Source organism: Colobus angolensis, unplaced genomic scaffold (genome assembly GCF_000951035.1).
Source record: "Colobus angolensis palliatus isolate OR3802 unplaced genomic scaffold, Cang.pa_1.0 Scaffold15, whole genome shotgun sequence".
NCBI lineage: Eukaryota > Metazoa > Chordata > Mammalia > Primates > Cercopithecidae > Colobus > Colobus angolensis.
The window spans coordinates 17,625,699-17,650,663 of record NW_012114599.1 but is presented as its reverse complement, the minus strand read 5'-3'; the positions used below and the strand labels follow the sequence as shown (position 1 = coordinate 17,650,663).

The following is a 24,965-nucleotide window of genomic DNA, read 5'->3' as shown; positions in this document are numbered from 1 at the left end:
CCCGTCTCGGCCTCCCAAAGTGCTGAGATTACAGGCTTGAGCCACCGCGCCCGGCCGGGTCTTGACTCTTTATCGAATTTGCCAGTCTGTGTCTGTTAATTGCGGCATTTAGCCCATTTATATTTAAGGTTAATATTGTTATGTGTGAATTTGATCCTGTCATTTTGATGTTAGCTGGTTATTTTGTTCATTAGTTGATGCAGTTTTTTCCTAGCATCAATGGTCTTTACAATTTGGCATGTTTTTGTGGTGACTGGTACCGGTTTTTCCTTTCCATGGTTAGTGCTTCCTTCAGGAGCTCTTGTAAGGCAGGCCTGGTGGTGACAGAATCTCTCAGCACTTGCTTGTCTGTAAAGGATTTTATTTCTCCTTCACTTTCGAAGCTTAGTTTGGCTGGATGTGAAATTCTGGGTTGAAATAAGAATGTGGAATATTGGCCCCCACTTTCTTCTGGCTTGTAGAGTTTCTGCTGAGAGATCCGTTGTTAGTCTGATGGGCTTCCCTTTGCGGATAACCTGACCTTTCTCTCTGGCTGCCCTTAACATTGTTTCCTTCATTTCAGCTTTGGTGAATCTGACAATTATGTGTCTTGGAGTTGCTCTTCTCAAGGAGTATCTTTGTGGCGTTCTCTGTAGTTCCTGAATTTGAATGTTGGCCTGCCGTGCTAGGTTAGGGAAGTTCTTCTGGATAATATCCTGAAGAGTGTTTTCCAACTTGGTTCCATTCTCCTCGTCACTTTCAGGTACACCAATAAGACGTAGATTTGGTCTTTTCACATAGTCCCGTATTTCTTGGAGGCTTTGTTCATTTCTTTTTACTCTTTTTTCTCTAAACTTCTCTTCTTGCTTCATTTCATTAATTTGATCTTCAATAACTGATACCCTTTCTTCCACTTGATCAAATCAACTACTGAAGCTTGTGCATGCATCATGTAATTCTCATGTCATGGTTTTCAGCTCCATCAGGTCATTTAAGGACTTTTCTACACTGTTTATTCTAGTTAGCCATTCATCTAACCTTTTTTCAAGGTTTTTAGCTTCTTTGCAATGGGTTCAAACATCCTCCTTTAGCTCAGAGAAGTTTGTTATTACCAGTCGTCTGAAGGCGTCTCTCAACTCATCAGAGTCATTCTCTGTCCAGCTTTGTTCCGTTGCTGGTAAGGAGCTGCATTCCTTTGGAGGAGAAGAGGTGCTCTGATTTTTAGAATTTTCAGCTTTTCTGCTCTGGTTTCTCCCCATCTTTGTTGTTTTATTTACCTTTGGTGTTTGATGATGGTGACTTACAGATGGGATTTTGGTGTGGATGTCCTAATAGGACCCTCAGCTGCAGATCTTTTGGAGTTTGCTGGAGGTCCACTCCAGACCCTGTTTGCCTGGGTATCACCAGCAGAGGCTGCAGAACGGCAAATGTTGCTGCCTGATCCTTCCACTGGAAGCTTCGTTTCAGAGGGGCACCCGGCTGTATGAAGTGTCAGTCAGCGCCTATGGGGAGGTGTCTCCCAGTTAGGCTACTCGGGGTTAGGGACCCACTTGAGGAGGCAGTCTGTCCATTCTCAGATCTCAGACTCTGTGCTAGGAGAACTCACTACTCTCTTCAGAGCTGTCAGACAGTGACCTTTAAATCTGCAGAAGTTTCTGCTGCCTTTTGTTCAGCTATGCCCTGCCCCAAGAGGTGGAGTCTACAGAGGCAGGCAGGCCTCCTTGAGCTGCGGTGGACTCCACTCAGTTTGAGCTTCCTGGCTGCTTTGTTTACCCACTCAAGCCTCAGCAATGGTGGATGCCCCTCCGCCAGCCTCGCTGCCGCCTTGCAGTTCGATCTCAGACTGCTGTGCTAGCAGTGAGCGAGGCTCTGTGGGTGTGGTACCCTCTGAGCCAGTCGCAGGATATAATATCCTCATGTGCCGTTTGCTAAGACCACTGGAAAAGCATAGTATTAGGGTGGGAGTGTCCTGATTTTTCAGGTACCATCTGTCACGGCTTCCCTTGGCTAGGAGAGGGAATTCCCCAACCCCTTGTGTTTCCTGGGTGAGGCGATGCCTCGCCTTGCTTCGGCTCACAGTCCGTGGGCTGTACACACTGTCCAACAAGCCCCAGTGAGGCGAACCCAGTAGTACATCAGTTGGAAATGCAGAAATCACCTGTCTTCTGCGTTGCTCACGCTGGGGCTATAGACTGCAGCTGTTCCTATTCTTCCTTCTTGGAACTCTGCCTTCTTTATTCATATGTAATACAAAACTTCTAAGGTGTTTTTGTTTTGTTTTGTTTTGTTGTTTTTGAGATAGAGTCTTGCTCATTCGCCCAGGCTGTAGTGCAGTGGCGCGATCTCAGCTCACTGCAAGTTCCGCCTCCCGGGTTCACGCCATTCTCCTGCCTCAGCCTCCCGAGTAGCTGGGACTACAGGTGCCCACCACCATGCCCGGCTAATTTGTTTGTATTTTTAGTAGAGATGGGGTTTCACCGTGTTAGCCAGGATGGTCTCGATCTCCTGACCTCGTGATCCGCCCGCCTCGGCCTCCCAAAGTGCTGGCATAACAGGCATGAGCCACTGTGCCCAGTCAAAACTTCTAAGGTTTTAATGGAGAAGAGATAGAGTAAAAGGATTTCTATGGACAGAAGAAATAATTGTTCATCAACTCTTTCCCTTGTGGCTTCACGTCTCCCCTAAGGACTTCTCATGTTGGTTTGGTCTTATAGTATAGTCAGTGGCAGTTTTCCTCTTCCCATTCCTTCCTATGTCTGATTTAAAATGCCGTTTCAAATATCGATATAAGTATTTTGCCTGTTTCTTTTAGCATGGCTGTGAAGGGCTGACATTTTCAGAAGGCACTTACTGAAAAAAACAAAGAAATGGAAGAATCCATCACATATATATAGTTAAGTTTCTAAAATATGTATTTGCAATCCCAGTAGTTCTACTAGGATAAATAGCAAAAATTCTCCAGCCCTGAAGTGTTGGTCTGTCTTTCCTTTCCTTGTTATCTTGATTCTTTTACTTCATTTCACATGCTAGACCCCATCATGTTTTCCCACTGCGTGCCCCGCCCCACCCTCTAAGTAACATTCTCTTCCTGGGACCTGCTTGAAAAAAATTGAACTTTGTCTTGTTTCATATCCCTAGTACAAAGTTGAATATCCCTAATATGAAACCTGAAATCCGAAATGCTCTAAAATTCAAAACATTTTTTTTTTTTTTGAGACGGAGTCTTCCTCTGTCACTCAGGCTGGAGTGCTGTGGCACAGTCTCAGCTCACAGCAGTCTCCGCACCCTCCCCCAACCCCATCCCCGTGGGTTCGAGCGATTCTCCCACCTCAGCCTCCCGAGTAGCTGGGATTCCAGGCACCTGCCACCACACCCAAGTAATTTTTTGTATTTTAGTAGAGATGAGGTTTCACCATGTTGGTCAGGCTGGTCTCAAACTCCTGACCTCAAGTGATCCACCCATCTTGGCCTCCCAAAATGTTGGGATTACAATCATGAGCCATTGCGCCTAGCCAAAAATCCAAAACTTTTTGAGCGCTGACATGATGCTTAAAGGAAATACTCATTGGAGTATTCTGCATTTTCGATTTTTGGGTTAAGGATGCTGAACCAGTAGGTAAAATGCAAACATTGCAAAATCCAAAAAAATTTAAAAACCATAAACAGTTCTGGTCTCAACCATTTCGGATAAGGGATACTCAACCCATAATCTGTTCTTTTCTGTTTTCTGGTTGGAAGGGCATATTGACTTTATAGCTAATTTACACGGCATTGGTGTTTAATACATAGTGAGTCCAAGTAGATCTCATTCAGACCTATTAATGGTTTATTAGTGTCACTCACTTCTGGAACATTCTGTGATGTTTTACTTGGATGAGTTCTTTTACCTCTCTTGGGAAATAGTCATACCAAAGTCTGCTTATTACTACAATGTGTTATCTATTATACATTGTCCAATTTTCAACTCAAAATTACAAGACAGGCAAAGAAAAAGTAAAGTATAACCCTTACTCAAGGAAAAAAGCAATCAGTAGAAACTATGAGTGGGCCCAGATGTTGGATTTAGCAGACAAAGACTTCACAGCAGCTATTATAATGTGTTTAAAGAATTGAAAGAAAATATGGCATCAGTTATCAAATGAAAAATCTAAGCAGATGATATAAAAATAATATTCTACAGTTGAAAAGTATAGTTACTGAAACTAAAAATTTAAAGACAGCCTCAACAGCAGATTAGAGATAGCAAAAGAAGGATTCAGTGACTTTGAACCCAGCTCTGTAGAAATTACTAAATTGATAACTCTCATGTAGCAACCTTCACCTCTAGTTTGGTTTTATATACAATGTTTTAACTCTTTTTGCCATTTTTTCTCTTACTATCTATGATGGAAACATTTTGTGCTTTGATTTTAATGGCTATATCACAGTTGTATACATCTTTACAAACTCATCAAATTGTATACTTTATTTATATATTTATTTTTTGAGATAGAGTCTCACTATATCTCCCAGGCTGGAGTATAGCTGAAATTAGCTGGGACTACAGGTGGGCATGAGTGTGCCCAGCTAATTTTTTTATTTTTTGTAGAGATGAGGTTTCACCATATTGGCCAGTCTGGTCTCAAACTCCTGGGCTCAAGCATTTCTCCCGCCTCAGACTCCCAAAGTGCTGGGATTATAGGTGTGAGCCACTGTGCCTGGCTGGTATAGCTTGTGTGTTTTTTTTTTTTTTTTTTTTGAGACGGAGTCTCGCTCTATTGCCCAGGGTGGAGTGCAGTGGCGCAATCTTGGCTTACTGAAACCTCCGTCTCCTGGGTTCAACCCATTCTTCTGCCTCAGCCTCCTGAGTAGCTGGGACTACAGGTGCACACCATCATACCCAGCTAATTTTTGTATTCTTAGTAGAGATGGAGTTTCACCATGCTGGCCCGAGATTGTCTCGATCTCCTGACCTCAATCCACCCGCCTTGGCCTCCCACAGTGCTGGCATTATAGGCCTGAGCCACCATGCCCAGCCGCTGGTATACTTTAAATGGATGTAATTCATTGCAGATTATACCTCAATAAATTTTTATTTAGTTTTTTGAGACTGAGTGGCTCTGTTGCCCAGGCTGGAGTGCAGTGGCACGATTTCGGCTCACTGCAACCTCTGCCTCCTGGGTTAAAGCGATTTTCCTGTCTCAGCCTCCCCAGTAGCTGGAATTACAGGCGTGTGCCACCATGATCAGGTTGTTTTTGTATTTTTAGTAGAGATGGTGTTTCACCATGTTGGCCTGGCTGGTGTCGAACTCCTAACTTCAGGTGATCCACCCGCCTCAGCCTCCCAAAGTGCTGGGATTATAGGCATGAGCCACTGCACCCCGCCCCTATACATATTTAGTTATATATACATATAGTTCTTTTTAGTTTTATCAAAATATGTATATATAACTATGTACATATAGTTATTTTTAGTAATATCAAAAAACCATAGCTAACATTATGATTTAGCAAAATATTGTTTACCCCAAAGCCAAGTGTTATATATTAATGATATTTTTTCCTTTTTGAGTTTTTCTTCCCCACAGGTTTTCTGATCTTTTTTTTGTTCTCTAACTTTCTATTATAGCTATATACTCCTTTCTCTGTTTAATTTTCTTTTTATCTAGAAGATGTCCGTTAGTAGTTCTTTTAATGAATATCTGTGGTTAAACTCTTAGTCTTTCCAGTGTCTGAAATATCCTCATTTTTATGTGACAGGTCACTTTTCTCCCCTCAACATTTTGGACATACCTCATTTCCAACAGACATTTGTTACTTCTGTTAGAGTCTGCTGTTGTTCTCATAATTGTTCCTTGTGGAAATGTCTATATATAAAATCTCAGAACTATATATTTTTAACATATACACATATATTTATTTTAAAATGTATAATTAAGTTAGTAGTAGTAGTAGTATTTTTTTTTTTTTTTTGAAGGAGCCTCCACCTCCCAGGTTCAAGTGATTCTCCTGCCTCAGCCTCCTGAGTAGCTGGGATTACAGGCATGCACCACCATGTCTGGCTGATTTTTGTATTTTTAGTGGAGACATGGTTTCACTATGTTGGCCAGGGTGGTCTCCAACTCCTGACCTCAGGTGATCCACCTGCCTCAGCCTCCCAAAGCGCTAGGATTACAGGCATGAGCCACCACTCTTGGCCTTGTTATTATTGACTATTGTCACCCTATTGCACCATCAACTGGTAGGTCTTATTTATTCTAGAACCTCGTTTTAAGGTATCCTGAATGTGGCTTTTTTTTTTTGTTTTTTTTTCTGAGATGGAGTCTCACTCTGTTGCCCAGGCTGGAGTGCAGTGATGCGATCTTGGCTCACTGCAACCTCTGCCTCCTGGGTTTAAGCAATTCTCCTGCCTCAGCCTCCTGAGTAGCTGGGATTACAGGTGCATGCCACCACGCCCGGCTAATTTTTGTATTTTTAGTAGAGACGGGGTTTCACCATGTTGGTCAGGCTTGTCTCAAACTCCTGACCTCGTGATCCGCCCGCCTTGGCCTCCGAAAGTTCTGAGATTATAGGCGTGAGCCACCATGCCCAGCCCAATGTGGGTTTTTTTTTTTTTTAACTTGAATTTTATTTATGCTTTCTGATTTTATAATAGTTAACTTGCAGTAAAAGTAAACTGGTTGTCTAAATAAATAAGCTGATTTCCTATACTAGTTTAGAGTCTTTGTTTTCTTAAACCATATTAAGAGATTTGATTACAAAAGTAAAATTGAGGCTTTTGTCTTTTTTTTGGCCACTCTAATTTGCTGACTGACTTAATATTTGTCTTCACGGGAGGGGGGAGGGATTGCATTGGGGAGTTATACCTGATATAAATGATGAATTGGTGGGTGCTGACGAGTTGATGGGTGCCACCAACATGGCACAAGTATACATATGTAACAAACCTGCACATTATGCACATGTACCCTAGAACTTAAAGTATAATAAAAAAAAAAAAAACCCACTGTGGGGTTACCTCAGCATTATGCAATATACCCAGGTAATAAATCTGCACATGTACCCCCTGAATCTACAATAAAAATTGAAATTATTTTAAAACATTAAAAAATATATATATATTTGTCTTCACAGTAAACATTGTAAGTAAACACTGATGTTTGTTATGTAGTATATAAAAATATTATTTAGGAGTGGTGAGATTTAAAGTTTTACAAACTGTAATATATATAGTATAGCAACACTGGACAAATAACCTTTTCAACTTAATCGGAGATGTTCTATAAATATTCATTTACATATTTACAGTACATATAATACTTGGCATATGTAAAAGCCCATCTTTATGCTCTTTCAATTAAAATTGATGATTATTATTATTTTCTTTTGAGATAGAATCCCTCTCAATCACCCAGCTGGTGTGCTAGTGGTGCGATCAGGGCTCACTGCAACCAGTTTTTCTGCCTCAGCCTCCTGGGTAGCTGGAACTACAGGGATGTGCCACCATGCCCAGCTAATTTTTGTATTTTTAGTGAAGAGGGGTTTCACCATGTTGGCCAGGCTGGTCTTGAACTCCTAACCTCAGGTGAGCTGCCCGCCTCAGCCTCCCAAAATGCTGGGATTACAGGCGTGAGCCACTCACTGCACCTGGTCTAAAATTAATTAGTTTTTAAGACCCTCTTAGTGGGAACAGACTTTCATAGTATTTATAGTTATAATAGTTTGGAATCAAAGTAGTCAAGTGCTACTTTTTTCCCTCTCTACATCCTATCCCTAATGCCTTTATTATAGTTTGTTTCTTATTTGAGAGCTTTATTTGCTTCATAACTTTTTTTTTTTTTTGAGACGGAGTTTCACTGTCACCCAGGCTGGAGTGCAGTGATGCAATCTTGGCTTACTACAACCTCCGCCTCCCGAGTTTAAGCGATTCTCCTGCGTCAGCCTCCCGAGTAGCTGGGATTACAGGCATCTGCTACCACGTCTGGCTAAATTTTTGTATTTTTGGTAGAGACGGGGTTTCACCATGTTGGCCAGCCTGGTCTTGAACTACAGACCTCAGGTGATCCACCTACCTCGGTCTCCCAGAGTGCTGGGATTACAGGCGTGAGCCACTGCGCCTGGCACTTCGTAACCTTTTTATATCATCTTCCTGTTCCCCAAAATGAAGTAGTTTCTTCTTCTTACAAATACTGTTTTTTGTTTTCTTTGTGTTTTGTTTTGTTTTGTTTTGAGGCAGAGTCTTTGTTGCCAGGCTGGAGTGCAGTGGCATGATTTCGGCTCACCGCAGCCTCTGGCCCCTGGTTCAAGTCATTCTCCTGCCTTAGCCTCCCAAGTAGCTGGGATTACAGGCACAAATACTGTTTTTAATAAGAAAACTAGAATAGGGACAGGCACAGTGTCTCACTGTGCCTTTTTTTATATAGGAGTGGCTCACTCCTATAATCCCAGCACTTTGGGAGGCTAAGGTGGGAGGATTGCCTGAGCCCAGGAGTTCAAGACCAGCCTAGGCAACATAGTGAGACCCTGTTTCTACAAAAAATTTTTTTTAATTAGCCCGGTCTGGTGGTGCACAATTGTTGTCCCAGGTACTTGGGAGTTTGAAGTGGGAGGATGGATCTCTTGAGCCCAGGAAGATTAAGGCCGCAGTGAGCTGTGATCATGCCACTGCAGTCCAGCCCGGGCCACAGGTTTCAAAAAGAGAGAAAATTAGAATATACGTTAGGGAGAAAAAAAACAAATAACCATATTCTTATCAACCTAGTGACCACCTCTATGAAGACCCTGGTACGTGTTCTCATTGAAATCTTATTTTAAAATATGTTTGAATTTAAAAAATATTACCTTGGTTTTACAAATGTTTGCTTGTCTTTATGTTCAGCTACAATTTTCTAATCACAATGGTTTTACTTTTTCCTTGTCAGAAAGTGGAGCTGTTCCAAAAAGAAAAGACCCCTTAACACACACTAGTAATTCACTGCCTCGTTCAAAAACAATTATGAAAACTGGATCTGCAGGCCTTTCAGGCCACCATAGAGCACCTAGTTACAGTGGTTTATCCATGGTTTCTGGAGTGAAACAGGGACCTGGTCCTGCTCCTACGGCTCATAAGGTATTCTGGGACAGTAACTTTAATTGCTGTGTTTTTGCAAATATAAAAATTTTTAAGATACTATGCTTGCTCAAGTTGATTATAAGTACTTTGTAATACCTTTGTAATACTTTAGAGAATGGATAAGCTTCCATAAAGTTAATTTTTTTTTTTTTTTTTTTTTTGAGACTTGTTGCCCAGGCTGGAGTACGATGGTGCGATCTCAGCTCATTGCAACCTCTGCCTCCCAGGTTCAGGCGATTCTCAGCCTCCCAAGTAGCTGGAATTGTAGGCATGCGCCACCATGTCTGGCCAATTTTGTATTTTTAGTAGACACGGGGTTTCTCCATGTTGGTCAGGCTGGTCTTGAACTCCCGACTTCAGGTGATCCACCCACCTCAGCCTCCCAAAGTGCTGGGATTACAGGCGTGAGCCACCGCACCCAGTCAAAGTTAATATTTTTTAAAATCCACAGAGCAACTTGCTCTAAAACTGTTTTTGGAGCTCATTAGACATTTAATACCAAGTTTTGCTTACCCAGTCTGTTTTATATAATGCTGTATATTTCATTTTAAATTTATTTTTTAAATTATTTCAATCTATGTAAATGTTTTATAGCAGTAACATACCTAGAGTTTTGTCATGATTCTAACAAGGGTCAAAATTTGTTTTTATTTTGTAAAAATTAAATCTCTGGATAAAATCCTCTATAACTGACTTAATGCCAAATATAGTTATCTGGTGAATAGAGTTTTACCTTCAGGTAAATATACAATTTCTGGATTTTTATACTCTTTTTCCTATTTTTAAAGCTTGAATTCTGTGAACTTTAAGGTTATTTATGAAAAGTGTAAATGTTACGTTGTATTTTCACATTAAAATTCTGTATCCTTTAAGGGCACTCCAAAAACAAATAGGACAAATAAACCTTCTACCCCTACAACTGCTGCTCGTAAGAAAAAAGACTTGAAGAATTTTAGGAATGTGGACAGCAATCTTGCTAACCTTATAATGAATGAAATTGTGGACAAGTAAGTTTTGCCATCTAAATGTTTTATAGTTTTTATGTTTTAATTTTACTTAGAAAACATGTCAGGAATTAAATAGATAATAAATACCTTGTCTGGTTTACATACTTAATTTTTATGATAGTTTTCAATTATCAATGTAGAAACCATTGCTTTACTGATTTAACTGTAGTTTAACAGTTAACATAAAAATAACTATATGTCATAGGGCTTAGGCTTCATCTTGTAATAACTGGGTCCTGTTTGTATTGTAGAACTAACTGAGGTCTTGTTTCTTAGTGGAACAGCTGTTAAATTTGATGATATAGCTGGTCAAGACTTGGCAAAACAAGCATTGCAAGAAATTGTTATTCTTCCTTCTCTGAGGCCTGAGGTAAGAACTTTATATTATTATTTTTCTATAATACCATCTGTTACCAAATCCACAGTAGTAGTAAAGAAATATTTGAGCTGTACTATAATAATTCATTCATATAGGGTAACAGTAGATTTAATGTTTTATTTTGTTTTATTTTATTTTATTTTATTTTTTTTTTGAGACAGAGTCTCGCTCTGTCACCCAGGCTGGAGTACAGTGGCCAGATCTCAGCTCACTGCAAGCTCCGCCTCCTGGGTTTACGCCATTCTCCTGCCTCAGCCTCCAGAGTAGCTGGGGCTACAGGCGCCCGCCACCTCGCCCGGCTAGTTTTTTGTATTTTTAGTAGAGATGGGGTTTCACTGTGTTAGCCAGGATGGTCTCGATCTCCTGACCTTGTGATCCACCCGTCTCGGCCTCCCAAAGTGCTAGGATTACAGGCTTGAGCCACCGCGCCCAGCCGATTTAATGTTTTAAAAAAGACAAAACATTAACAATTGATGTTGAGAAGTTATTATAGAATAGGAAAATGGATATGAGTTCCTAATTTCCAATCCTTTTATATTTTTAGGAAAAGTGGGTAGTATGGTATAATTTTGTTTTGTTTTGGAGACGGAGTCTCACTCACTGTGTTGCCCAGGCTGGAGTGCAATGGCATGATCTTGGCTTACTGCAACCTCTGCCTCCTGGGATTCAAGTGATTCTCCTGCCTCAGCCTCCCAAGTAGCTGGGATTACAGGCATGTGCCACTACGCCCAGCTAATTTTTGTATTTTTAATAGAGATGGGGTTTTGCTATGTTGGTCAGGCTGATCTTTCACACCTGACGTCAAGTTATCCACCCACTTTGGCCTCACAAGTGTGAGCCACTACATCTGGCCAAATTTTGATATCAAGGTGAGAGAGATTTAAAATTAAGAGAAGGTACAAAAATCAGCCTAGCGTGGTGGTGCACACTTGTAGTCCCAACTACTGGGGAGGCTGAGGCAGGAGAATTGTTTGAACCAGGAGGCAGAGGTTACAGTGAACCGAGATGGCACCACTGCACTCCAACCTGGGAGATAAAGCAAGACACCATATCAAAAATAAAATAGGCTGGGTGTGATGGTTCAAGCCTGTAATCCCAGCACTTTGGGAGGCTGAGACAGGAGAATCACTCGAACCCGAGAGGCAGAGCTTCCCATGAGCCGAGATTGTGCCACTGCACTCCAGCCTGGAGACAGAGCAAGACTCTGTCTCAAAAAATAAATAAATAAATAATTTAAAAGATAAATAAATAAAAATAAATAAAATTAAGAGAAGAAAATCAGGCAGGTAGTGGCCCCTGACACAACGAGTTTTCCCAGAATTAGATTGCTTGGGAATGCAGCCCAAAGAGTGTGGTAAACTCCATCTAAGGCTAAATACCAGCATGAGACTGATAATAAACAAGTACTTTATGGGGAAGCTTTTAAAAAATTATTTTTAGAAAGAGAGAAATGATACTGGAGAAAGAGGAATTAAGGTAGAATAATTCTCTTTTTTTCGAGATGGAGTTTTGCTCATTACCCAGGCTAGAGTGCAGTGGTGTGATCTCGGCTCACTGCAACCTCTGCCTTTGGGGTTCAAGTGATTCTCATGCCTCATCCTCCCGAGTAGCTGGGACTACAGGCGTGCACCACGACACCTAACTAATTTTTGTATTTTTAGTAGAGACAGGGTTTTACTATGTTGGCCAGGCTGTTCTCAAACTCCTGGCCTCAGGTGATCCGCCCACCCAGGCCTCTCAAAGTGCTGAGATTATAGACAGGAGCCACTGCGCCTGGCCTGAAGAACAATTTTTAAAAGAATTACTTTTAAGGATATTAAGTCATCAAAGTAGATAGAGCCATTAAATGATGGGTAGGAACCTAATCTTGCATCCCATACTTTATGACTCATTAAGAAAGATAGGTAATCTTGCAGTTGATGATAAATATGCGGCTTTCCATACTTAGCACTGTTTTGAATTTTTCCATTTCACAGATGGTATATTTAGTGCTGTTCCAATAATGCAAAAAAATAAATCTGAAGACTCACTTCTGGGTCACAGTTATTTCACTATTAACATTAAAATCTACGGGCCTATCTATAACATCTAGTGGAAATAAGTTGTGTGGCACATTGTGCTGGGTGCATTATTAAATGAATGTGCAAAGGTTTTATGGCTGTCTCAATTTTTCCATAGTCTGAGTCATTCACATACTGCCTTCATGCTGCTTATTACTTGTAAGTGAGTACCAACTGTACTAGAACTTACTGAATATTTTTCAAGTCTAATTTACTTATTACTCATTCTATGTACATAAAATCAGTGGTTTGATATGCTAGTTAGGTTTTTGCTAATACCCAGTAAAATAATTAGATAATTATTAAAATAGAAAGCATTTGTCGTTGTGTGAACTGGATTTATATCATGTAGCACCTCAGGTCACACTTTGGGAAACGTAGCTTACATACTGAGCTAATATTTTGCTGGAGTTATATAAGATTAGTAAATGCTGTAGACCAAATATTGAAGAAAAAAAAAAAGCCCACTCAAAGAGGATTTACGTAATTATAGACCTGAAAAGGATCGTAGCAGTCTTCTGATCCATTCATTGATAAATAAACTAGTCCTAAGAGCTAAAATGACTTGCTCAAGATTTTAGTTAAGTGGTAGACCTGAGAAATACATTTCTAAGATTAGAACTGCCTCTTTAGTGCTATAGCTGCTACCTAATTCTTACATGTGGGGTTTTAGTATTTATTAAGGGACATGCTTTTTAGGGTAGAAAAATATATCTAAAATTGTGAAGGTAATACCAAGGGAATATTTAGGCTATGCAAGAAGTCGTTCAGCTTTTGCTTTACCCAGGTCTATAGAGAACATATCTAAAATAGTAAGTAACATGTGAATTTGAATTTAGGCATATTTTCATGATAGTGACATAATATGCAATTAAGAAGCTATAATATAAAAATGCCAGTTGCAGGTTATTTCAAATAAAGTTGAATAACCTGACCTCAGAAGGGGCAGAAACCTTAGTAAACTTAGTAAATTGAGACCTAAGGAAGAGCAAGATCTGTGGTAGAGCCAGGTCTCAAGGTTTATATCCTGGTACAAACTTGTCTATACATCACCACACCTGCCAAATGGAACTTTTTTTCCTTCTAGTTCAGATTTCCAAGAATGGGAATATTATTGTCCTAGCTCAGCTTTTCACAATAGACTCACAAAATGAATCATGTTAAGTCTATGAATGGGTAAGACTTATCCCATAACACGTCTCCATTGTGCAAAAAATCAGCTTTATTCCTAATTCCCCATAGTAGGAAGCTTGCATAGACCACAATAGAGACATTGTTAGGTTACATCAAGAAGGTGAGTGGCAGGCATTCTTGAGTATACTGGAATTTTTATTTCATTGTAGAAACACAGAATCATAATTAGTCATCTAAAACTAGTTTTAAGGAGATAATACTAAAGATACTCACTTGAGATAGATTGCTCTCGGAATTACTTAAAACAAGTGCTTTAAATCTTGCTCATGCCGGGCGCGGTGGCTCAAGCCTGTAATCCCAGCACTTTGGGAGGCCGAGACGGGCGGATCACGAGGTCAGGAGATCGAGACCATCCTGGCTAACACGGTGAAACCCCGTCTCTACTAAAAATATACAAAAAACTAGCCGGGCGAGGTGACGGGCGCCTGTAGTCCCAGCTACTTGGGAGGCTGAGGCAGGAGAATGGCGTGAACCCGAAAGGCGGAGCTTGCAGTGAGCTGAGATCCAGCCACTGCACTCCAGTTTGGGCGACAGAGCGAGACTCCGTCTCAAAAAAAAAAAAAAAATTATTCATTACCAAGCCAAGTAGTGTACTGTTTTTTCCGTGTACAGCCTTTTTTCCCCCTAAATAATTGTGTTATTTTTTCATTTGCTTCATTTTCATCTTATTGATTGATAATAATTCTTTTCCATTTCAGTCTAATTTCCACATGGCCAAACCAATCTAAAAACCTGTTAACTCAGGTCTTTTTTTTTTTTTCCCGGAATACTTTTTCCTGGAACCACCTTCTTTTCATTCCAGACCAAATGCTTTCCATGCCTCTTTCAAAGTGGTTGTTCTCTAATCTGTCTTCACTACCATCATGATTTCCTTTTCCTTTTTTTCCTCTTTCTTATGTATCTCCTGTCTTTTAAATTCCATATTTTCCACATTCATGATTTATTTTCTCATTTTGATGGCTATATCTTTCAGTAACTGAGAAAAGGTTTGTGTGAGGGAATTTTTTGAGATGCTGTAGTTTTGAAAATATCTTTGTTCTGCTATCTTCTCTTATTAATAATTTGACTGGATGTCAAGATTTAAGTTGGAAACTATTTTCCCTGAGTATTTTGAAGGCATTATCTGTTGTCTTCTAGCTTCTGGTGTTGCTTTGTATTAGAGACAGAAGATCGGGAATCAGGATAGCATTGGACTTCTTATTTCTATTTCCCAAAGCTTTTTGGATTTTCTCTTTATTCTACTCTTCTGACATTTTATAATGATGTGCTTGATGCATTTTCTTTGTATTTTCTTTTTCCCTCTTGTACATTTCTTTCTTTTTTTATGGGGGACAGGGGAGAAGTCTCACTCTTCTCACCCAGGCTGGAGTGCAGTGGTGCGATCTCTGCTCACTGCACCCTTCACCTCCTGGGTTCGAGTGATTCTCCTGCCTCAGCCTCCCAAGGAGCTGGGATTACAGGTGCCCACCACCACCATGCCTGGCTAATTTTTGTATTTTTAGTAGAGACGGAGTTTCACCATGTTGGCCAGGCTGGTTTCAAACTCCTGACCTCAGGTGATCCACCCACTTTGGCCTCCCAAAGTGCTGGGATTACAGGCATGAGCCACCGTACCCAGCCCTATTCTTATTTCATAGATGCGATGTCTTCTTTTCTGTCTCTGAGAGCTTTTGTGAAGTTTTCTTTTGTTTACTTTATTATCTGTTTCTTCCAGATTTGTCCTCTTTTCTTTTTGCCTTAAGCTCTTTCATATTGGAAGCTTCTCTCAAATGTCTGGTTATTCTGGTTGTCCACTTATATTACGTGGAACAATAAAAAAGTTGATTAGGACTCTATGCTGTAAGTAAATTGTTGATAGTGAGAGCCCATTAATCACAGGATGATCAAGCAGCAAGCCTACTGTTTATTTAGGTTTCTCCAAATGGCTATATCTGTCAGTCTTTTTTTTCTGGGGTTATTTGGCTTCTCTAGAAAAGAATTTTCTGGTCTCTTGTTTGGAGAATACAAGCTTGACTATTGGTGTCCCAGAAAATGGGTGGGAGGAGAGGACTTTGTTTTCCGTTAGGTTGAGCCATGTGAAATTACTAGGTTTTGTGTTGTTTTTTTGTTTCGTTTTGAGACAGAGTCCCACTCTGTTGCCCAGGCTGGAGTACCTTGACATGATCTTGACTCACTGCAACCTCTGCCTCCCAGGTTCAAGCAATTCTCATGCCTCAGCCTCCCAAGTAGCTGGGATTGTAGGCATGCGCCACCACCCCTGGCTAATTTTTGTAATTTTAGTAGAGACAGGGTTTTGCTGTGTTGACCAGTCTGATCTTGAACTCCTGACCTCAGGTGATCCACCTGCCTTGGCCTCCCAAAGTGCTGGGATTACAGGTATGAGCCACTGCACCCGGCCTGAAATTACTGTTTTTATAGGTCAAAAACAGTTAAGGGATAGGCATGGTGGCTCACACCTATAATCCCAGCACTTTCAGAGGCCAAGACAGGAAGATTACTTGAGCTCAGGAGTTCGAGACCAGCCTGGGCAATGTAGTGAGACCCCATCTATATATTTTTTTTTTAAAAATGGATGAATATCTTTGTTTGCAGATAACGTGTTTGCATATGTAGAAAATCCCAAAGAACCGACAAAAAGAGCTCCTAGAACTAATAAGTGATTATGACAAGGTATAGAATTCAAAATTAATATACAAAGTCAGTTGCTTTTTTATATACAAGCAGTGAACAACTGGAATTTTTTTTTTTTTTTTTTTTTGAGACGGAGTCTCGCTCTATTGCCCAGGCTGGAGTGCAGTGGCTCAATATCAGCTTACTGCAAGCTCCGCCTCCCGGGTTCGCGCCATTCTCCTGCCTCAGCCTCCAGAGCAGCTGGGACTACAGGCGTCCGCTACCATGCCCGGCTAATTTTTTGTTAGTAGATAGAGATGGGGTTTCGCCGTGTTAGCCAGGACGGTCTCGATCTCCTGACCTCGTGATCCACCCACTTCAGCCTCCCAAAGTGCTGGGATTACAGGCGTGAGCCACCGCACCCGGCTACAACTGGAATTTGAAATTAAAACACAATACCATTCATATTAACACTAATAAAATGAAATACGTGTAATTCTAACAAAGTTTGTTGTAGAAGGTCTATATGAGAAGAATTATAGCACTCATAAAAGAAATCAAAGATCTAAGTAAATTGAGAGATATTCCATGTAAATGGACAGGGAGACTAAATATTATTGCGATGTCAGTTCTTCCCAAGTACATATATTGATTCAGTGCAGTCCCAATAAAAATCCAGCCAGTTATTTTGTGGATACTGACAAACTAAAGTTTATATGAAAAGGCAAAAGACCTAGAACAGCCAACAGTATTGAAGAAGAAAAAAGTCAGAGTACTGAAACTACCCAATTTCAAGACTTACTGTAAAGCTACATTAATCAAGTCAGCATGTCATTGGCAAAAGAATAGACAAATAGATCAGTAGAACTGGACAGAGAGCCTAGAAATCAACCCACACAGATGAAGTCAACTGATCTTTGGCAAAGGGACAAAGACAATTCAGTGGAGAAAAGATAGCCTTTTCAACAAATGGTATAGGACAACTGGACATCCACATGCAAAAAAGTTGATTTAGACACAGACCTGACAACTCTCACAAAAATAAACTTCAATGGATCATAGACTTAAATGTAACTTGCGAACTGAACTTCTAGAGGATAACATGAGAGAAAAATCTAGGATAACATATGAGAAAAATTTTTGGTTTGACAGTGACTTCGTAGGTACAATACCAAAACATGATCCTTGAAAAAAAAGTCAGTATGTTGAACTTTGTTTAAATTTAAAACTTCTGCTCTGTGTAAGACGCTGTTAGGAGAATGAAAAGACACACAGCAGAGTGGGAGACTTTACAAAATTCATTACCTGATGAAGGACCAGTATCCAAAATATACAAAGAACTTTTAAAACTCAACAATAAGAAAATATACAGCCCAGTTAATAAATGGGCAAAATATCTGAACAGACACCCACAAAGGAAGATAGATGACGACAAGCATATGAATATCTGCTCAACATCATGTCATTAGGGAAATTGCACATTAAAACAACAACAAGACACCCTGCCACCCCTATTAGAATGGCTAAAATCTAAAACACAACACCAAATTCTGGCAGGGATGTGGAGCAGCAGAAATTTTAATTCATTGCTGATGGAAATCTAAAATGGTAGAGCCATTTTCGAAGATAGTTGGACAGTTTTTTACAAAACCAAAGACAGTTTGATGGTTTCTTACAAAACTCTTACCATATGGTTCAGCAGTCTTACACCTTAGTATTTACTCAAATAAGTTTAAAATGTACATCCAATCAAAAACCTGCACATGAATATTTCTAGCAGCATTATTCATAGTTGCCAAAACTTGGAAGCAGCCAAGGCATCCATAAGAAGGTGAATGGATAAACAGACTGTGGAACATCATGTAATGGAGTAGTATTCAGCAATAAAAACAAATGATATATCAAGCCACAGAAATATATGGAGGAACCATAAATGCATATTGCTAAATGAAAGAAGCCAATCTGAAGAGGCTAAATTACAGGATTCTGACTATATAATGTTTTGGAAAAGGAAAAACTATGGAAACAATAAGTAGATCATTGGTTGCCAAGGAAGGCAGGGAGAGACGAATAGTTGGAGCACAGTGGATTTTTAAGGCAGTGAAACTGTTCTTTATGATAATCCAATGGTGGATACATGTCATTATACCTTTGTCAAAACCCACAGAATGTAAAACATAAGACTGACCCCTAATGTAAACTGTGGACTTCATTTAATAATAATACATGAATATTTTTTCATTAGTTCTAACAAATGTACTACGCTAATACAAGATATTCAGAGTAGGGGAAATTGGAAAGGAATGAGAGGTTATATGGGAACTCTGTACTTTCTGCTCAATTTTCTATAAACCTAAAATCACTATTTATTTTATTTTATTTTTTTTAATTTTTTGAGATGGAGTTTCACTCTTGTTGCCCAGGCTGGAGTGCAGTGGCGTGATCTTGGCTGAATACGAGCTCCGCCTCCCGAGTTCACGCCATTCTCCTGCCTCAGCCTCCCGAGTAGCTTTAACCACAGGTGCCCGGCTAATTTGTTTGTATTTTTAGTAGAGACGGGGTGTCACCTTGTTAGCCAGGATGGTCTTGATCTCCTGACCTCGTGATCCGCCCATCTTGGCCTCCCAAAGTGCTGGGATTACAGGCGTGAGCCATTTCCTGTTTTTGACTCCCTGCCTTATTACTGCTTGCTGTGGTGCCTGATACATCCAGTTCCTGAACCTTCCCGGGATTTTTGTTCACGTCAGCGTGCTTCTTGTATCTAGGTATCCCTTCACAAGTAGGCATTTAGGTTTTAAGCTCTGCTAAATGATTTACCACACTTTATCAGTTCTCCATTTTGTGGGAATTCATCGTGTTAATCTCCTTTTCTGTTTTTGTTTGGAAGATTCATATCTTTTTTATTCATTTAGTATTATTTGGGGGGATTTCTGAGTAGAGAAACATGCCTGTGTTCAATTTCTCTTGTTTAAGCAATCTGTTTTCATTTTTACCACCGAGGAGTTGGTTTTATTTCATTTTGTTTTACTTTTTTTTGAGACAGGGTCTCACTTTGTCAGCCAGGCTGGAGTACAGTGGCATGATCAAAGCTCACTGCACCCTTGGCCTCCCAAGCTCAAGTGATCTTCCCACCTCAGCCTCCTGAATAGCTGGGAGAACAGGCAATCAATCCAGCACACCCAGCTAATTTTTTTTTTTTTTTTTTTACTTTTTTTTGAGACAGGGTCTCACTTTGTCAGCCAGGCTGGAGTACAGCGGCATGATCAAAGCTCACTGCACCCTTGGCCTCCCAAGCTCAAGTGATCCTCCCACCTCAGCCTCCTGAATAGCTGGGAGAACAGGCAATCAATCCAGCACACCCAGCTAATTTTTTTTTTTTTTTTTTTTGGTAGAAGCAGAGATTCCCTATGTCGCCCAGGTTGGTCTTGAACTCTTGGGCTCATGTAATCCTCCCATCTTGGCCCCCTAAAGTGCTGGGATTACAGGTGTGAGCCACCACACCAAGCTGTTTTTAATTGTTACACTAATTTATGATTATGTGTTTCCTTTAAAGCTGTGGCAGCTCTGTTTGGGAGGATGCTACTGAAAAAAGGATGCTTTTTAGATGACAAAGAGTACTTAAAGTGTCTCTAGAATCATAGTTGTAAACTGAAGTATGTATTTTTAAGTTGTTCACAGGTCTTAGAGCTCCTGCCAGAGGACTGTTACTCTTTGGTCCACCTGGGAATGGGAAGACAATGCTGGTAAGAGTTCTCTTCAAATTTGAGTTTTCTGTTGAGATATTTGGGATAATATGAAAAAAAGAAACTTTATCTTGTCCCTGATCCTATTATTTACGACTTGCTTTTTGCTATTATACACTTTTGGGGTTTTTTTGTTTGTTTGTTTGTTTGTTTTTTGAGTGATCTTGGCTCACTGCAACCTCTGCCTCCTGGGTTCAAGTGATTTTCCTGCCTCAGCCTCCCGAGTAGCTGGGATTACAGGCACTCGCCACCACACCTGTCTGTTTTGTATTTTTGGCAGAGACGGGATTTCGCCATGTTGGCCAGGCTGGTCTCGAACTCCTGGCCTCAAGCAATCCTCCCACCTGGGCCTCCCAAAGTGATGGGATTACAGGGGTGAGCCATTGCCTGTGGCTGATACACATTTAAGTTTTTCAGCTACTTTTCAATGTAGAAGTAGATGGAGAACCATGTATGTTATCTTCAGTAGTGTGTTTTTGGTTGGTTAAATTTCACAGTGTGATTGTCATTTTTTGTAAATTAAATAAAATTTTTACTTTGGAAGAGCTTACCTTACTATATTGAGTATCTTTCTAACCCCTGATACTTGCTTCTACTATCATAACAACTTTATTTAAATAATCAGTATTTTATAGCCTTTTTTTTTTTTTTTTTAAGTATTCTTTTGCCAGAAGTTTTTGTCAGGCTCTGGATACCTCTTTCCTCTGCATAGCCCTCCTGGGTGGAAAAAACAAACAGGGAAAGAGTAACTTTTCCTTAGATGTTTGTCTTTCTCAAAGCAGTTATCTTTGTATATCTAAGAAGAGAGGAGAATAACACTCTTTTTTTTAAATCTCTCTCTACTCATTCTCTCTCAGGAGGAGAATAGAAAGAAGCACAGCTCTTCCTGTAACCTGTCCATATTACTGAGAAAGGAACACATTGATTGCCATGTATTGGGGATTGTATTATACCTTACAGTTTTATTTTTATTTTTTATTAATTTTTTTTTAGACAAGAGTCTTGCTGTATCACCCCAGCTGGAGTGCAGTGATGTGATCTCGGCTCACTACCATCTCTTCCTCCTGGGTTCAAGCAATTCTGCTATGTCAGCCTCCCGAGTAGCTGGGATTACAGGCGTGTGCCACCACACCTGACTAATATTTGTATTTTTATTAGAGATGGGGTTTCACCATGTTGGCCAGGCTGGTCTCAAACTCTTGGCCTCAAGTGATGCGCCTGCCTTGGCCTCCCAAAGTGCTGGGATTACAGGCATGAGCCACCACACCCGGCCTCATAGCTTAGTTTTAGAGAATCTTTTCTAGTACTTAAATCAGTAAATATGGTTATCTTTTAAATGTAATATATTGAACTAATTTCATATTTGCTCTTGTGATTTTTAAAGGCTAAAGCAGTAGCTGCAGAATCGAATGCAACCTTCTTTAATATAAGTGCTGCAAGTTTAACTTCAAAATATGTGAGTGCTGTTTCCAATATTGTCATATTTTAAGTTACTGTCCAAATGTTACTGTTAATTATAGACAGTAATAATATTTCATGAAAATATTTTTCTAGGAGTTTTGTATCTATTATTTACATACGATGAATATCAATCTTCAGAGTAGAAAGTTATGTACATTTGTGTTGTGAATACTGTATTAGTTTACTGGGGCCTTGTAATACCGTAAACTTGCTGGCTTAAACATCAGCCATTTATTGTCTCACAGTTGTGGAAGGTAGAAGTCCAAGATCAGTCAAAATGTTGGCAGGGTTGCTTCCTCCTGAGGGCTATGAGGGAAAGTGTATGTTGCGTGTCTCCCTCCTAGCTTCTGGTGGCTTTCTGGCAATCTTTTGCATTCCTTGGCTTGTAGATGCATCCCTCTCATCTCTGTCTTTATCTTCATGTGGCATTCTCCCTGTATTTGTCTCTGTGTCCAGATTTCCTCTGTGGATTAGGGCCCACCCTAATGATCTCAGTTTAAGTTTGTCATCAGCAGCAATTCTATGTCCAAATAAGGTCACATTCATAGGTACTAGGGATAGGACTTCAACACGTTTTTGGAGAACACAGTTCAACCCATTAACAAATACTGTCACTTTCCACTTAAGCTTCAAGTAAAGTGGATTTTATCTCAAGGAGCCACCAGATATGAACACAGATCTGATGGCATAAACTGAGTATTTCTGGCCTTCTGATTCTGATCTAAAATATGACACAAGATTTTCCCTGTTTTAATTTTTTAATTTTTTTTTTTTTAATAGAGACAGGGTCTCGCTATGTTGCCAGGCTACTTTCGAAATCCTGTGCTTAAGCAATCCTCCTGCCTCGGACTCCCAAAGTGCTGGAATTATACATGTGAGCCACCACACCTGGCCAGTAGATTTTCCCTGTTTTGTTTTGATTGTTTATAATTTAGTTTTCTTTTTCCATTCACCCTCCACTGACCCTATAGTATTATTCAAACAAGTGCTCAGTCTAGTTTTGGAGTAGGGCAAGCATAATTACAGTGCTTAAAAAGAGTAATTTGTCTGGTGTGCAGAACTAGTGTGTAAATATAACTGGTGCACTGCAAAACTATGAAGTAGTTTCTGTCAAACCTTACACTGCTTTGTCTTTCTCCGTCTCTCCCTTTCTCTTGGTTGCCCCCTCCTCTTCCCAGTGATACCTTAGTCTCTGTTTGCCTTTATCAAAACCTTTATGATTGACCGGGCACAGTGGCCCATGCCTGTAATCCTAGCATTTTGGGAGGCCGAGGCAGGAAGATCACCTGAACCCAGAAGTTTGAGACCAGCCTGGGCAACATGGTGAAACCCCATCTCTACAAAAAATAAATAAGTTTAGCCAGGCATAGTGGCATGCACCTATAGTCCCGCTACTCGGGAAGCTGAGGTGAGAGGATCTCTTGAGCCTGAGAGTTTGAGGCTGCAGTGAACTGTGATCATGCCACTGCACTCCAGTCTGAGTGACAGTGTGAGACCCTGTCTCAAAGAAACAAAACAAGGGGGTCATGGTGGCTCACTCCTGTAATCCCAGTACTTTGGGAGACTGAGGCAGGAGGATTGCTTGAGGCCAGGAGTTCGATACCACCCTGGGCAACATAGTGAGACCCCCATCTCTACAAAAAATAAAAAATTTAGCTGGACATGCTAGTGAATACCTGTGGTCCCAGCGACTCAGGAGGCTGAGGTGGGAGAATCCCTTGAGTCGAGGAAGTTGAGGCTGCAGTGAGCCACGATCATGCCAATGCATTCCAACCTGGGCGTCAGAGCAAGACCACGTCTCAAAAACAAAACAAAACGAACTTTTATGGTTGGAAGTGTTTTGGCAAAAATACTTAAACTGAAATGTGAATCTCTGATGAAAGAACATGTTACCTGTAAAAGTTTGAAGTGTTGGCATTTGTTGCACCAAAATCCAGAGGTGAGGCCAGGCGCAGTGGCTCACGCCTGTAATACCAGCACTTGGGAGGCTGAGGTGGGCAGGTACCTGAGGTCAGGAGTTCAAAACCAGCCCAGCCAACATTGCGAAACCCCATCTCTACTAAAAATACAAAAATTAGCCAGGCTTGGTGGCACACGCCTGTAATCCCAGCTATTCGGGAGGCTGAGACACGAGAATCACTTGAACCCAGGAGGCGGAGGTTGCAGTGAGCCGAGATGGCACCACTGCACTCCAGCCTGGGTAACTGAGTAAGACTCTGTCTCAAAAAAAAAAAAAAAATCCAGAGGTGAATCCAGAGGTCGTCACTACATGATATCCAAATAGCCTCTTTCCATGAGAGTCTCAAAGGATAACTTTGCTATCTATAGTTTTGCAGAGAAAGAAACTTGATTTTATCAGCACACCCAGAGCAGATCTATGTCTTAGGAACAGACATGAGATCAGAATTGTCTAGCTGCTATGAACAGCATGCTCTCTGTACCTTTAGACATGTATGGGAAACTTATTTGTAAGGTTGTATAATGAGCTGTGAGTTAAAGGCAAACTTGACATGTTGACCATAGTTGTTATGGCATTGGACTAAAGTAGCCTCCCTCCATCACTATGACAGAAATAACCTTGGTGTTAGACCCATTGTTTTTGAAGTCTATTTGCTAAGACTCCCTCTTCTTTAGACAGTTCTTCAAATATTGTTATGCTTTTTCCTGTCATGGGATTCCTCTTCATGGAGTTTCCTTTCTCAGGAACACTATCTTTTCCTGGTTAATTTGTACTTATTCTTCAGATACCAGTGGAAATGTTACAACCTTCCCTGACCCTCCAAACCATTCCCCCTTATTATTCTCCTAGCACCACTTGCACCTCATTTGTCATACTCATTGGAGTTGAAATTCGTATTCATTGATAGGATTATTTTAATTGTATCTGATATCACTGTCACCTCCACTAGAAGATGGTCTCCATGCAGGCAGAGATTATCACCATGTGTTCTTCACTTCCATTTTCAGTTGGCAGTGAGTAGGTACGAATAAATATTTGTGGAATAATCATATGAGGTATAGATACTATTCTCATACCTCTATTTTATTAAGTAGAGAATTACAGAGAAATTCAGTGATCTGCTCAGGATCTCATAACCAGGAAGTGGGAAACTAGGATTTGAGCTCCAGTAAGTGTGGTCTTTCATTAAAAATATTACAGCAACCATTCTTTCCTTTTTTTTGTTTTGAGATGGAGTCTTGCTCATCGCCAGGCTGGAGTGCAGTGGCGTGATCTTGGCTCACTGCAGCCTCTGCCTCCTGGGTTCAAGCAATTTCCCCTGCCTTAGCCTGCCGAGTAGCTGGGACTACAGCCACCACACCTGGCTAATTTTTGTATTTTAGTAGAGATGGGGTTTCACCATGTCGGCCAGGATGGTCTCAATCTCCTGACCTCGTGATCCGCCCACAAGTACCTCTCAAAGTGCTGGATTATAGGCATGA

General features: G+C 40.5%; 1 protein-coding gene across 1 annotated transcript in view; it reads left to right on the top strand.

The window, feature by feature from the left end:
• Nucleotides 1-24,965, top strand: part of SPAST (spastin) — a 121,541-nt gene that overhangs the window by 67,970 nt on the left and 28,606 nt on the right. The window contains exons 6-10 of the mRNA XM_011936038.1: nt 8,880-9,067; nt 9,944-10,077; nt 10,354-10,447; nt 19,989-20,063; nt 21,448-21,519. Coding sequence (XP_011791428.1) covers nt 8,880-9,067; nt 9,944-10,077; nt 10,354-10,447; nt 19,989-20,063; nt 21,448-21,519 — 563 coding nt within the window. The remainder of the gene's footprint in view (nt 1-8,879; nt 9,068-9,943; nt 10,078-10,353; nt 10,448-19,988; nt 20,064-21,447; nt 21,520-24,965) is intronic.